General features: G+C 40.3%; 1 protein-coding gene across 1 annotated transcript in view; it reads left to right on the top strand.

The window, feature by feature from the left end:
* The window catches only part of LOC128636129 (uncharacterized), a 104,561-nt gene extending 89,682 nt beyond the window's left edge, over positions 1-14,879 (top strand). The window contains exons 3-7 of the mRNA XM_053689187.1: positions 8,728-9,045; positions 12,098-12,194; positions 12,280-12,311; positions 13,146-13,219; positions 13,910-14,879. Of these exons, the coding sequence (XP_053545162.1) occupies positions 8,728-9,045; positions 12,098-12,194; positions 12,280-12,311; positions 13,146-13,219; positions 13,910-14,005 (617 nt within the window). The 3' untranslated portion in view covers positions 14,006-14,879. The remainder of the gene's footprint in view (positions 1-8,727; positions 9,046-12,097; positions 12,195-12,279; positions 12,312-13,145; positions 13,220-13,909) is intronic.
* Positions 14,880-16,702: the final 1,823 nt, after the last annotated feature.

Here is a 16,702-nt window from a genome sequence, read left to right on the forward strand (position 1 = left end):
TTCCTGTCATGTAGTACTAATGTTATACATTTAGCAAGAGCACTAGATGGCAGCACTATTTCCTGTCATGTAGTACTAATGTTATACATTAGCAAGAGCACTAGATGGCAGCACTATTACCTGTCATGTAGTACTAATGTTATACATTAGCAAGAGCACTAGATGGCAGCACTATTCCCTGTCATGTAGTACTAATGTTATACATTAGCAAGAGCACTAGATGGCAGCACTAGTTCCTGTCATGTAGTACTAATGTTATACATTAGCAAGAGCACTAGAGGGCAGCACTATTTACTGTCATGTCGTACTAATGTTATACATTAGCAAGAGCACTAGAGGGCAGCACTATTTACTGTCATGTAGTGCTAATGTTATACATTAGCAAGAGCACTAGAGGGCAGCACTATTTCCTGTCATGTAGTACTAATGTTATACATTAGCAAGAGCACTAGATGGCAGCATTATTTCCTGTCATGTAGTACTAATGTTATACATTAGCAAGAGCACTAGATGGCAGCACTATTTCCTGTCATGTAGTGCTAATGTTATACATTAGCAAGAGCACTAGATAGCAGCACTATTTCCTGTCATGTAGTACTAATGTTATACATTAGCAAGAGCACTAGATGGCAGCACTATTTCCTGTCATGTAGTACTAATGTTATACATTAGCAAGAGCACTAGATGGCAGCACTATTTCCTGTCATGTAGTACTAATGTTATACATTAGCAAGAGCACTAGATGGCAGCACTATTACCTGTCATGTAGTACTAATGTTATACATTAGCAAGAGCACTAGATGGCAGCACTATTCCCTGTCATGTAGTACTAATGTTATACATTAGCAAGAGCACTAGATGGCAGCACTAGTTCCTGTCATGTAGTGCTAATGTTATACATTAGCAAGAGCACTAGATGGCAGCACTATTTCCTGTCATGTAGTGCTAATGTTATACATTAGCAAGAGCACTAGATGGCAGCACTATTTCCTGTCATGTAGTACTTATGTTATACATTAGCAAGAGCACTAGATGGCAGCACTAGTTCCTGTCATGTAGTACTAATGTTATACATTAGCAAGAGCACTAGAGGGCAGCACTATTTCCTGTCATGTAGTACTATTGTTATACATTACCAAGAGCACTAGAGGGCAGCACTATTTCCTGTCATGTAGTACTAATGTTATACATTAGCAAGAGCACTAGATGGCAGCACTATTTCCTGTCATGTAGTACTAATGTTATACATTAGCAAGAGCACTAGATGGCAGCACTATTTCCTGTCATGTAGTACTAATGTTATACATTAGCAAGAGCACTAGAGGGCAGCACTATTTCCTGTCATGTAGTAATAATGTTATACATTAACAAGAGCACTAGAGGGCAGCACTATTTCCTGTCATGTAGTACTAATGTTATACATTTAGCAAGAGCACTAGATGGCAGCACTATTTCCTGTCATGTAGTACTAATGTTATACATTAGCAAGAGCACTAGATGGCAGCACTATTACCTGTCATGTAGTACTAATGTTATACATTAGCAAGAGCACTAGATGGCAGCACTATTCCCTGTCATGTAGTACTAATGTTATACTTTAGCAAGAGCACTAGATGGCAGCACTAGTTCCTGTCATGTAGTACTAATGTTATACATTAGCAAGATCACTAGATGGCAGCACTATTTCCTGTCATGTAGTGCTAATGTTATACATTAGCAAGAGCACTAGATGGCAGCACTATTTCCTGTCATGTAGTACTTATGTTATACATTAGCAAGAGCACTAGATGGCAGCACTAGTTCCTGTCATGTAGTACTAATGTTATACATTAGCAAGAGCACTAGAGGGCAGCACTATTTCCTGTCATGTAGTACTATTGTTATACATTACCAAGAGCACTAGAGGGCAGCACTATTTCCTGTCATGTAGTACTAATGTTATACATTACCAAGAGCACTAGAGGGCAGCACTATTTCCTGTCATGTAGTACTAATGTTATACATTTGCAAGAGCACTAGATGGCAGCACTATTTCCTGTCATGTAGTACTAATGTTATACATTAGCAAGAGCACTAGAGGGCAGCACTATTTCCTGTCATGTAGTACTAATGTTATACAGTAGCAAGAGCACTAGATGGCAGCACTATTTCCTGTCATGTAGTACTAATGTTATACATTAGCAAGAGCACTAGATGGCAGCACTAGTTCCTGTCATGTAGTACTAATGTTATACATTAGCAAGAGCACTAGAGGGCAGCACTATTTCCTGTCATGTAGTACTAATGTTATACATTAGCAAGAGCACTAGATAGCAGCACTATTTCCTGTCATGTAGTACTAATGTTATACATTAGCAAGATCACTAGATGGCAGCACTATTTCCTGTCATGTAGTACTAATGTTATACATTAGCAAGAGTACTAGATGGCAGCACTATTTCCTGTCATGTAGTACTAATGTTATACATTAGCAAGAGTACTAGAGGGCAGCACTATTTCCTGTCATGTAGTACTAATGTTATACATTAGCAAGAGCACTAGAGGGCAGCGCTATTTCCTGTCATGTAGTACTAATGTTATACATTAGCAAGAGCACTAGATGGCAGCACTAGTTCCTGTCATGTAGTACTAATGTTATACATTAGCAAGATCACTAGATGGCAGCACTATTTCCTGTCATGTAGTACTAATGTTATACATTAGCAAGAGCACTAGATGGCAGCACTATTTCCTGTCATGTAGTACTAATGTTATACATTAGCAAGAGCACTAGATGGCAGCACTATTTCCTGTTATGTAGTACTAATGTTATACATTAGCAAGAGCACTAGAGGGCAGCACTATTTCCTGTCATTTAGTACTAATGTTATACATCAGCAAGAGCACTAGATGGCAGCACTATTTCCTGTCATGTAGTACTAATGTTATACATTAGCAAGAGCACTAGATGGCAGCACTATTTCCTGTCATGTAGTACTAATGTTATACATTAGCAAGAGCACTAGATGGCAGCACTAGTTCCTGTCATGTAGTACTAATGTTATACATTTGCAAGAGCACTAGAGGGCAGCACTATTTCCTGTCATGTAGTACTAATGTTATACAGTAGCAAGAGCACTAGATGGCAGCACTATTTCCTGTCATGTAGTACTAATGTTATACATTAGCAAGAGCACTAGATGGCAGCACTAGTTCCTGTCATGTAGTACTAATGTTATACATTAGCAAGAGCACTAGAGGGCAGCACTATTTCCTGTCATGTAGTACTAATGTTATACATTAGCAAGAGCACTAGATAGCAGCACTATTTCCTGTCATGTAGTACTAATGTTATACATTAGCAAGATCACTAGATGGCAGCACTATTTCCTGTCATGTAGTACTAATGTTATACATTAGCAAGAGTACTAGCTGGCAGCACTATTTCCTGTCATGTAGTACTAATGTTATACATTAGCAAGAGTACTAGAGGGCAGCACTATTTCCTGTCATGTAGTACTAATGTTATACATTAGCAAGAGCACTAGAGGGCAGCGCTATTTCCTGTCATGTAGTACTAATGTTATACATTAGCAAGAGCACTAGATGGCAGCACTAGTTCCTGTCATGTAGTACTAATGTTATACATTAGCAAGAGCACTAGATGGCAGCACTATTTCCTGTCATGTAGTATTAATGTTATACATTAGCAAGAGCACTAGATGGCAGCACTATTTCCTGTCATGTAGTACTAATGTTATACATTAGAAACAGCACTAGATGGCAGCACTATTTCCTGTTATGTAGTACTAATGTTATACATTAGCAAGAGCACTAGAGGGCAGCACTATTTCCTGTCATTTAGTACTAATGTTATACATCAGCAAGAGCACTAGAGGGCAGCACTATTTCCTGTCATGTAGTACTAATGTTATACATTAGCAAGAGCACTAGAGGGCAGCACTATTTCCTGTCATGTAGTGCTAATGTTATACATTAGCAAGAGCACTAGATGGCAGCACTATTTCCTGTCATTTAGTACTAATATTATACATTAGCAAGAGCACTAGATGGCAGCACTAGTTCCTGTCATGTAGTACTAATGTTATACATTAGCAAGAGCACTAGATGGCAGCACTATTTCCTGTCATGTAGTACTAATGTTATACATTAGCAAGAGCACTAGATGGCAGCACTATTTCCTGTTATGTAGTACTAATGTTATACATTAGCAAGAGCACTAGATGGCAGCACTATTTCCTGTCATTTAGTACTAATGTTATACATCAGCAAGAGCACTAGAGGGCAGCACTATTTCCTGTCATGTAGTACTAATGTTATACATTAGCAAGAGCACTAGAGGGCAGCAGTATTTCCTGTCATGTAGTACTAATGTTATACATTAGCAAGAACACTAGATAGCAGCACTATTTCCTGTCATGTAGTACTAATGTTATACATTAGCAAGATCACTAGATGGCAGCACTATTTCCTGTCATGTAGTACTAATGTTATACATTAGCAAGAGTACTAGATGGCAGCACTATTTCCTGTCATGTAGTACTAATGTTATACATTAGCAAGAGTACTAGAGGGCAGCACTATTTCCTGTCATGTAGTACTAATGTTATACATAAGCAAGAGGACTAGAGGGCAGCGCTATTTCCTGTCATTTAGTACTAATGTTATACATTAGCAAGAGCACTAGATGGCAGCACTAGTTCCTGTCATGTAGTACTAATGTTATACATTAGCAAGAGCACTAGAGGGCATTAGCAAGAGTACTAGAGGGCAGCACTATTTCCTGTCATGTAGTACTAATGTTATACATAAGCAAGAGCACTAGAGGGCAGCGCTATTTCCTGTCATGTAGTACTAATGTTATACATTAGCAAGAGCACTAGATGGCAGCACTAGTTCCTGTCATGTAGTACTAATGTTATACATTAGCAAGAGCACTAGATGGCAGCACTATTTCCTGTCATGTAGTACTAATGTTATACATTAGCAAGAGCACTAGAGGGCAGCACTATTTCCTGTCATGTAGTACTATTGTTATACATTACCAAGAGCACTAGAGGGCAGCACTATTTCCTGTCATGTAGTACTAATGTTATACATTACCAAGAGCACTAGAGGGCAGCACTATTTCCTGTCATGTAGTACTAATGTTATACATTTGCAAGAGCACTAGATGGCAGCACTATTTCCTGTCATGTAGTACTAATGTTATACATTAGCAAGAGCACTAGAGGGCAGCACTATTTCCTGTCATGTAGTACTAATGTTATACAGTAGCAAGAGCACTAGATGGCAGCACTATTTCCTGTCATGTAGTACTAATGTTATACATTAGCAAGAGCACTAGATGGCAGCACTAGTTCCTGTCATGTAGTACTAATGTTATACATTAGCAAGAGCACTAGAGGGCAGCACTATTTCCTGTCATGTAGTACTAATGTTATACATTAGCAAGAGCACTAGATAGCAGCACTATTTCCTGTCATGTAGTACTAATGTTATACATTAGCAAGATCACTAGATGGCAGCACTATTTCCTGTCATGTAGTACTAATGTTATACATTAGCAAGAGTACTAGATGGCAGCACTATTTCCTGTCATGTAGTACTAATGTTATACATTAGCAATAGCACTAGAGGGCAGCACTATTTCCTGTCATGTAGTACTAATGTTATACATTAGCAAGAGCACTAGAGGGCAGCGCTATTTCCTGTCATGTAGTACTAATGTTATACATTAGCAAGAGCACTAGATGGCAGCACTAGTTCCTGTCATGTAGTACTAATGTTATACATTAGCAAGAGCACTAGATGGCAGCACTATTTCCTGTCATGTAGTACTAATGTTATACATTAGCAACAGCACTAGATGGCAGCACTATTTCCTGTTATGTAGTACTAATGTTATACATTAGCAAGAGCACTAGAGGGCAGCACTATTTCCTGTCATTTAGTACTAATGTTATACATCAGCAAGAGCACTAGAGGGCAGCACTATTTCCTGTCATGTAGTACTAATGTTATACATTAGCAAGAGCACTAGAGGGCAGCACTATTTCCTGTCATGTAGTGCTAATGTTATACATTAGCAAGAGCACTAGACGGCAGCACTATTTCCTGTCATTTAGTACTAATATTATACATTAGCAAGAGCACTAGATGGCAGCACTAGTTCCTGTCATGTAGTACTAATGTTATACATTAGCAAGAGCACTAGATGGCAGCACTATTTCCTGTCATGTAGTACTAATGTTATACATTAGCAAGAGCACTAGATGGCAGCACTATTTCCTGTCATGTAGTACTAATGTTATTCATTAGCAAGAGCACTAGATGGCAGCACTATTTCCTGTCATGTAGTACTAATGTTATACATTAGCAAGAACACTAGATAGCAGCACTATTTCCTGTCATGTAGTACTAATGTTATATATTAGCAAGAGCACTAGATGGCAGCACTATTTCCTGTCATGTAGTACTAATGTTATACATTAGCAATAGCACTAGATGGCAGCACTATTTCCTGTCATGTAGTACTAATGTTATACATTAGCAAGAGCACTAGATGGCAGCACTATTTCCTGTTATGTAGTACTAATGTTATACATTAGCAAGAGCACTAGATGGCAGCACTATTTCCTGTCATTTAGTACTAATGTTATACATCAGCAAGAGCACTAGAGGGCAGCACTATTTCCTGTCATGTAGTACTAATGTTATACATTAGCAAGAGCACTAGAGGGCAGCACTATTTCCTGTCATGTAGTACTAATGTTATACATTAGCAAGAACACTAGATAGCAGCACTATTTCCTGTCATGTAGTACTAATGTTATACATTAGCAAGATCACTAGATGGCAGCACTATTTCCTGTCATGTAGTACTAATGTTATACATTAGCAAGAGTACTAGATGGCAGCACTATTTCCTGTCATGTAGTACTAATGTTATACATTAGCAAGAGTACTAGAGGGCAGCACTATTTCCTGTCATGTAGTACTAATGTTATACATAAGCAAGAGGACTAGAGGGCAGCGCTATTTCCTGTCATTTAGTACTAATGTTATACATTAGCAAGAGCACTAGATGGCAGCACTAGTTCCTGTCATGTAGTACTAATGTTATACATTAGCAAGAGCACTAGAGGGCATTAGCAAGAGTACTAGAGGGCAGCACTATTTCCTGTCATGTAGTACTAATGTTATACATAAGCAAGAGCACTAGAGGGCAGCGCTATTTCCTGTCATGTAGTACTAATGTTATACATTAGCAAGAGCACTAGATGGCAGCACTAGTTCCTGTCATGTAGTACTAATGTTATACATTAGCAAGAGCACTAGATGGCAGCACTATTTCCTGTCATGTAGTATTAATGTTATACATTAGCAAGAGCACTAGATGGCAGCACTATTTCCTGTCATGTAGTACTAATGTTATACATTAGCAAGAGCACTAGATGGCAGCACTATTTCCTGTTATGTAGTACTAATGTTATACATTAGCAAGAGCACTAGAGGGCAGCACTATTTCCTGTCATTTAGTACTAATGTTATACATCAGCAAGAGCACTAGAGGGCAGCACTATTTCCTGTCATGTAGTACTAATGTTATACATTAGCAAGAGCACTAGAGGGCAGCACTATTTCCTGTCATGTAGTGCTAATGTTATACATTAGCAAGAGCACTAGATGGCAGCACTATTTCCTGTAATTTAGTACTAATATTATACATTAGCAAGAGCACTAGATGGCAGCACTAGTTCCTGTCATGTAGTAATAATGTTATACATTAGCAAGAGCACTAGAGGGCAGCACTATTTCCTGTCATGTAGTACTAATGTTATACATTAGCAAGAGCACTAGATGGCAGCACTATTTCCTGTCATGTAGTACTAATGTTATACATTAGCAAGAGCACTAGATGGCAGCACTATTTCCTGTCATGTAGTACTAATGTTATACATTAGCAAGAGCACTAGATGGTAGCACTATTTCCTGTCATGTAGTACTAATGTTATACATTAGCAAGAGCACTAGATAGCAGCACTATTTCCTGTCATGTATTACTAATGTTATACATTAGCAAGAGCACTAGAGGGCAGCACTATTTCCTGTCATGTAGTGCTAATGTTATACATTAGAAAGAGCACTAGAGGGCAGCACTATTTCCTGTCATGTAGTCCTCCAGACATTGTGAACGCTACCTGTCAAGATTTCTCTTCAACAATGAATAACATGACAACTAAGCATACTGTATTTGATAATAGAAGTAATTTGTAAACTTTTTTTTTTAAATTCTATATCTGAATCATGAAAGAAAAAATGCGGGTTTCATGTCTCTTTAAAGGGACAGTAAAGTTAAAATTAAATGGTCTAGACAGAGAATGCAATTTTAAACAAGTTTTACATTTACCCTGGCAACAGGGTTTTGTAACTTTTTTTTGTAGCAATGTTGTACATTGTTGCAAACATTTCTTTCATAGAGTACTAAAGACACATGCACGCTCCTGTGAGGCAAACTAGATTTACTCTTCAACAAAGATTATCAAGAGACCGAAGCAAATTTGATAATTGAAGTAAAAATTACTTGCTGTATCTAAATTATGCATGTTTCATTTTGACTTTACTGTCCCTTTAAATGATTTATTTTTTGTTTCAGAAGCAATATTAAAGACAGAGCTTTAACTACAATTAATTTGTGATCTCTCTCTCTCTTGTGTCCCATAGACTGCCTACCCGCATCTTCTCTCTCTCTCTCTTTGGTCATCGTACCGGCAAGTAATGATAGCGGCCTGCTTTGTGATCTGTGCCTGCCAGAGACAGACCAGAGACTGAGCTATTATACTTTTATATGGTCTTTCAATCAAAGAAATGTGGAAAAGAAAATCCAGTGTCAGCAGATGTCTTTCTATACGCTGGATCCTCACGATAACAAGACACATGGCTTATGGAGATGTAAAGTACAGGAATATCCGTATCTCAATGCCGAGCATTACCTGGGAACTAGCAAACCAACCGCGCCAACAGAGAGGAAGCCAGATAAAAGTAGGTGACGGGAAAGGGCAGAAGGGAGGTATGAGTCTGCCCCTCTCCCTGCAGGTGACACAAACAGAAGGGAGCTATGAGTCTGTCCCTCCCCCTGCAGGTGACACAGTGTCACAGACAGAAGGGAGGTATGAGTCTGTCCCTCCCCCTGCAGGTGACACAGTGACACAAACAGAAGGGAGTTATGAGTCTGCCCCTCCCCCTGCAGGTGACACAGTGACACAAACAGAAGGGAGCTATGAGTCTGTCCCTCCCCCTGCAGGTGACACAGTGTCACAGACAGAAGGGAGGTATGAGTCTGTCCCTCCCCCTGCAGGTGACACAGTGTCACAGACAGAAGGGAGGTATGAGTCTGTCCCTCCCCCTGCAGGTGACTTAATGACACAGACAGAAGGGAGCTATGAGTCTGTCCCTCCCCCTGCAGGTGACACAGTGACACAAACAGAAGGGAGTTATGAGTCTGTCCCTCCCCCTGCAGGTGACTTAATGACACAGACAGAAGGGAGCTATGAGTCTGTCCCTCCCCCTGCAGGTGACTTAGTGACACAGACAGAAGGGAGCTATTAGTCTGTCCTTCCCCCTGCAGGTGACTTAGTGACACAGACAGAAGGGAGCTATGAGTCTGTCCCTCCCCCTGCAGGTGACTTAGTGACACAGACAGAAGGGAGCTATGAGTCTGTCCTTCCCCCTGCAGGGTGACACTGTGACACAGACAGAAGGGAGCTATGAGTCTGTCCCTCCCCTGCAGGGTGACACAGTGACACAGACAGAAGGGAGCTATGAGTCTGTCCCACCCCTTGCAGGGTGACACAGTGACACAGACAGAAGGGAGCTATGAGTCTGTCCCTCCCTCTGCAGGGTGACACAGTGACACAGACATAAGGGAGCTATGAGTCAGTCCCTCCCCCTGCATGATGACACAGTGGCACAGACAGAAGGGAGTTATGCAAGGTGACACTGTGACACAGAGATAAGGGAGTCTGCCCCTCCCACTGTAAAATGACACAGTGACACAGACAGAAGGGAGCTATGAGTCTGTCCCCTTGCAGGGTGACACAGTGACACAAACAGAAGGGAGCTATGAGTCTGTCCCTCCCCCTGCAGCTGACACAGTGACACAAACAGAAGGGAGCTATGAGTCTGAGCCTCCCCCTGCAGGGTGACACAGTGACAGACAGAAGGGAGCTATGAGTCTGTCCCTTCCCCTGTAAGTGACACAGTGACACAGACAGAAGGGAGCTATAAGTCTGTCCCTCCATCTGCAGGGTGGCACAGTGACACAAACAGAAGGGAGCTATGAGTCTGCCCCTCCCCCTGCAGGTGACACAGTGACACAGACAGAAGGGAGTTATGCAAGGTGACACTGTGACACAGAGATAAGGGAGTCTGCCCCTCCCACTGTAAGATGACATAGTGACACAGAAAGAAGGGAGCTATGAGTCTGTCCCTCCCCCTGCAGGTGACACAGTGACACAGACAGAAGGGAGCTATGAGTCTGAGATTCCCCCTGCAGTTGACAAAATGACACAGACATAAGGGAGCTATGAGTCTGTCCCTCCCCCTGCAGGTGACACAGTGACACAGTCAGAAGGGAGCTATGAGTCTGTCCCTCCCTCAGCAGAATGACACAGTGACACAGACAGAAGGGAGCTATGAGTCTGAGCCTCCCCCTGCAGGGTGGCACAGTGACACAAACAGAAAGGAGCTATGAGTCTGTCCCTCCCCCTGTAGGGTGACACAGACACAAGGGAGCTATGAGTATGCCTCTCACCCTGTAGGGTGACACAGTCAGAAGGGAGATATGTGTCTCCCTCTCCCCCTGTAGGGTGACACAGTGACACACACAGAAAGGAGCTATGAGTCTCCCCCTCTCCCTGCAGGGTGACACAGTGACACAGACAGAAGGGAGCTATGAGTTTCCCCCTCCCCCTGTAGAGTGACACAGTGACACAGACAGAAGGGAGCTATGAGTCTTTCCCTCCTCCTGCAAGGTGACACAGTGACACAGACAGAAGGGAACTATGAGTCGGTCCCTCCCCTGCAGGTGACACAGTGACACAGACAGAAGAGAGCTATGAGTTGGTCCCTCCCCTGCAGGTGATACAGACAGAAGAGAGCTATGAGTCTATCCCTCCCCCTGCAGGGTGACACAGTGACACAGACAGAAGGGAGCTATGAGTCTTCCCCTCCCCCTGTAGGGTGACACAGTGAGACAGACAGAAGGGAGTTATGAGTGTCCCTCCCCCTGCAGGGTAATACAGTGACACAGACAGAAGGGAGCTATGAGTCTGTCCCTCCCCCTGCAGGGTGACACACAACAGACAGAAGGGAGCTATGAGTCTTCCCCTCCCCCTGTAGGGTGACACAGTGAGACAGACAGAAGGGAGTTATGAGTGTCCCTCCCCCTGCAGGGTGACACACAACAGACAGAAGGGAGCTATGAGTCTTCCCCTCCCCCTGTAGGGTGACACAGTGAGACAGACAGAAGGGAGTTATACGTGTCCCTCCCCCTGCAGGGTAATACAGTGACACAGACAGAAGGGAGTTATGAGTCTGTCCCTCCCCCTGCAGGGTAATACAGTGACACAGAGAGAAGGGAGTTATGAGTCTGTCCCTCCCCCTGCAGGGTGACATACAAAAGACAGAAGGGAGCTATGAGTCTTCCCCTCCCCCTGTAGGGTGACACAGTGAGACAGACAGAAGGGAGTTATGAGTGTCCCTCCCCCTGCAGGGTAATACAGTGACACAGACAGAAGGGAGCTATGAGTCTTCCCCTCCCCCTGTAGGGTGACACAGTGAGACAGACAGAAGGGAGTTATGAGTGTCCCTCCCCCTGCAGGGTAATACAGTGACACAGACAGAAGGGAGCTATGAGTCTTCCCCTCCCCCTGTAGGGTGACACAGTGACACAGACAGAAGGGAGCTATGAGTGTCCCTCCCCCTGCAGGGTAATACAGTGACACAGACAGAAGGGCGTTATGAGTCTGCCTCTCGTCCCTGTCAGGCAGCACTGTGATACAAACATGATAATAGTTTCTCTTTTTCTTTGCAGAACCCTTGACTTTTCCATTTATGTTTCTTCTCATTATGGCAGTGGTGACTTCTGTCACAATTATTATTGTTGCAACATTTCTGATTCTAGAAGGCAGGTAAAGAAACCACTATATATGTTTGTATGTAAGTAAGGTGACAAGATATTGTGTTTGTTGTCTATAATTATGTTTCTTTTTACAGAAGAACGTCTGTCACTCTTCAATCAACAAAAGGTAACAGTTTATTGTTTTTCCTTGTGAACAATATGTTAAATGTATTACGGATACAAACTAGAGATCCAATTCCAGTGTAACGTTATGATGTATTTGTTAAAAAGCGAGTATAACCTAACCATTCAAGTAGTTAAACTTTAATAATATGTTTTTTTCATTTAAAAAGTTACATTAAAGGGATAGGAAAGTCAAAATTATTGTACTTGTCTTTCCTGTCCCTTTAAAGCAGTTTATTTTGCTTGTGTGTAGCTGTTACTTAAAGAGATATAGAACCCAAAAGTTTTCCTTTAAAAAAAATAAAATATTTTTAACATTTTTCAAAAATTACCAAACTATTTCTATTATCAAATGTGATATGTTCTTTTGGTATCCTTTGTTGAAAATCTGAGAAATATATGACATCAGTAAAGCACAAATTCTTTTAGCTATGTAATACATTTGAAGGAGCACTAGATGGCAGCAGTGTTTGTGCAAACTGCTTCCATATATTACTTCAGACAGGTGCAGGCTACCTATATAGGTATGCTGTACAACAAAGAATACAATGAGAACAAAACAAATGAATTGGAAACATTTTTTAAAATTATATGTTCTAAATCTCAAAAGAAAGAAAAATGTTGGGTTTCCTGTCCCTATAAGGATTTATTGCTCACTGGCTGAAAAACAAAATCCCAACTGCCTAATTGGTGGACAGTGACAAACCTAAGATGCTTCCAGTACAGGAACATCCAGTTTTCCAAAAGCAAAAACGATAAAACGTTTTCATTTCTCTTCTTTAGAAACATCAACAAAAACAAAAGAGATTTATTCCATGAAATTGTTTATGTTTTACAGCGGAACAAGACTCTCCTAGCCAATCCAATGCACAGAATATTTGCCTTGAGACCTGTAATACGTCTCCTGAGAAGGTAATACATTAAATTATTATTATTTTTTAGGGGTGGGGGTGATCCCAGAAATCAATTGGAGTCAGTAGCACCTATTGATTGATTTGAAATTAAAAATTAAATATGGTGCGCCACATTTCCTGGATGCTGCACTGGGAGGTTGGGGACTTATTCAGGGGGATCTGGGAACAGGAATGGATTTGGGTGGAGAATAGGCAGAACTGTATGGGGAGTTGGGGGGAAGTGGAAGTTTCCTGGGCTAGAGGGAAGTCTTTGGCAGAGACTAATATCCTGGGGAACTATGGAAGAGACAGCAGGAGAGTCCCGCAAAATTTTAGACAGTTGGGATCTCTGGATAAACCACTGAAAATTAAATAAATTGTGAATATTAACCACTGTGTCCAAACAGTCCTATGAAGGAACAAAAACTAATCCTACAATGATTTCCAAATACAGTTTTTAGTGGTGAATACCTCAAAGAAATGGAGATAAAAATAAAGCAGAACACTGGTGCAATATTCTAACAGGAGTAGGGTGGTCAAATGATTACTCACTACAATAGGTCTAATATTTCCGCTCAGTATAAAACACTCTGGTCACAGCAGGACCTCTTCACCAGGAAGGCATTTATTGTAACATATATATGAAATAAAAATAACAAATTGTGCACTGTACTTGTCTCTAATAAATATAACCTACTTTATTTTTCAGAGTGATGAGGTGCATTATGCAGAACTTCAACTGGAACAAAAGCCACTGGGCAGGGTCACGAGTTCTCGTTCTACAATATATGCTTCTATCGTGTAACAACTTCGTTTTCCCAGCGACCCACAGTTTATTAGAATTTGATCTAAAGCAATAGATGATTGCTAGATTTTTTTTTAGAATTGTAGAGCAGCAGTGCATTACTGGGAGCTAGCCAAAAAAAATCTGGCGAGCCAACGACAAGAGGCATATGTATATAGCTACCTTTCACGCAGCTAGCTCCCAGTAGTGCATTTCTGCAGCTGAGGTTATGTACATGCTTTTCATCAAAAGACACCAAGGGAACATAGTAAATATAACTGAATTTAAAAGTGCCTTCAAATGACATGAGCTATCAGAATCATAAAAGCTTAATTTCGATTTTACTGTCCCTTTAAAGGAATAGTCAAGTCAAAAATAAACATTCTCGATTCCATTAGGGCATATAATTGTAAACAACTTTCCAATTTACTTTTATCACCAATTTTGCTTTGTTCTCTCGCTCTTGGTATTCTTCGTTGAAAGCTAAACCTAGGTAGGCTCATATGCTAATTTCTTAGCCCTTGAAGGGTGCCTCTTATCTAAATGCAGTTTTTCACCACTAGAGGACATAAATTCATGTGTGTCATATAGATAACATTGAGCTCATGCCCGTGGAGTTACCTAGGAGACAGCACTGATTGGCTAAAATGCAAGTCTTTTTAAAAGAACTAAAATAAGGGGGCAGTCTGCAGATGCTTAGGTACACGGTAATCACAGAGGTAAAAAGTATATTATTATAACTGTGTTGGTTATGCAAAACTGGGGAATGGGTAATAAAGGGATTATCTATCTTTTTTTAAAACAAAAAATTTCTGGTGTTGACTGTCCCTTTAAGGAAATTATGTAAATGATAAGAAAAACAATTATTTCAAATAAACAGATCTAAGAGATGCTGGATATGTGTAAGGTTTCATTCCAAAATGAGCGTTGATCCTCAAAATTATGTTTCAGCACTTGAGTCATCTGCACGTCTTCCATTCAGGTGGAGATTTGTCGAGGTCCACCAATAAAATATCTGGGGCTCGTCCTTATCAGCCAGTGAGTTGGTTTCTTGTTTTGTTTTTCAAGCATAAAATATACACAGTTGTAATAAAAATAAATGGCAGTTACACAGTCACTTACTATAAATTATTGCAATATGTATTATTCATCTATTTAAATTGATTTGACCTTATATTTATTTATTTTTAAATTATTTTGGGCAGTGCCTATTTCATCTCACAGCCCTACAAGGAGGGCTGGGTTCCCTACCAGAGTTGGTTAAGTATTAAGTGAATAGAATAAATGAACAGGGAGTCAGATTTGCTCATGCTTAGAACTGGCAGAATGAAACTTAAGTTTAAAAAATGACTCCACTCTTCCCTCCCTGAGCGCAGGGGCTATCCTGAGGAATTCTAAGTGCTAATTTTGTAAGTAACAAGTAAGTTTTTGCTGTTTATTTTTTTTTTTTTTTTTACACAATCTGTTTCTTTTAGCTTTACTTTAACATATTTCTTTTTACCAAACAAGCACTGTTGTTTAATATCCCTTTAATGTCCACTTAAAGCGACACAACAGCCAATTTTCCCTTCATGATTCAGATAAAGTAAGCAATTTTAAGAAACTTTCTAATTTACTCCTATTATAAATTTTTCTTCCTTCTTTTCTATCTTTATTTGAAAAAGCAGGAATGTAAACTTAGGAGCCAGCACATTTTTAGTTCAGCACCTGGGTAGCGCCTGCTGATTGGTAGCTAAATTGCTGCTCTATCTGAATCATGAAAGAAAAAAAATGTGGGGTTGTGTCCCTTTAATGTTGGCAACAGGAAGTGTCCAAAGCTCAAATATGCTGTTCCCTAGTGTTGGAATTTGTATATTATCCGACCTGTGACACACAGATGTTGTGTACAGATTGATATCCAGTAATCAGGTGGATTCAAAATGGTTTCCAAACGGAGAGAAAAAATAAATAACAAACCTCAAGCATAGCGAGACATTTTAAACTCTACCATAACTCATCTACACAAGATTTCAGGATGATAAGGATTGACCAAGCATGTCTAGGCATAGGATGGGGGGGGTAAAATTGAGAGAATACTTCTCCAACGTGAGAGTAGATGGATTTTTAATTTAGTCACACTAGCCCCAAATGACCTGAAGAGGAAATCAATCTCGGTCATTTCCTGTAGTATTTTCTTAATAATTTACATTTACAGATTAGTATTATTGCAGATTATTATATCTCTAGTTTTTATACCACAATTTAATATAAGTGCATATTTATATTTAATAGCCATGACGTTTAATGTTGCAAAAGACCACTAAGTTTACAACTATATAATACATTTTGTAACAGTGTTATTTGTACATACAGGGAGTGCAGAATTATTAGGCAAATTAGTATTTTGACCACATCATCCTCTTTATGCATGTTGTCTTACTCCAAGCTGTATAGGCTCGAAAGCCTACTACCAATTAAGCATATTAGGTGATGTGCATCTCTGTAATGAGAAGGGGTGTGGTCTAATGACATCAACACCCTATATCAGGTGTGCATAATTATTAGGCAACTTCCTTTGCTTTGGCAAAATGGGTCAAAAGAAGGACTTGACAGGCTCAGAAAAGTAAAAAATAGTGAGATATCTTGCAGAGGGATGCAGCACTCTTAAAATTGCAAAGCTTCTGAAGCGTGATCATCGAACAATCAAGCGTTTCATTCAAAATAGTCAACAGGGTCGCA

The sequence above is a fragment of the Bombina bombina genome, chromosome 7, assembly GCF_027579735.1.
Source record: "Bombina bombina isolate aBomBom1 chromosome 7, aBomBom1.pri, whole genome shotgun sequence".
Taxonomy (NCBI): domain Eukaryota; kingdom Metazoa; phylum Chordata; class Amphibia; order Anura; family Bombinatoridae; genus Bombina; species Bombina bombina.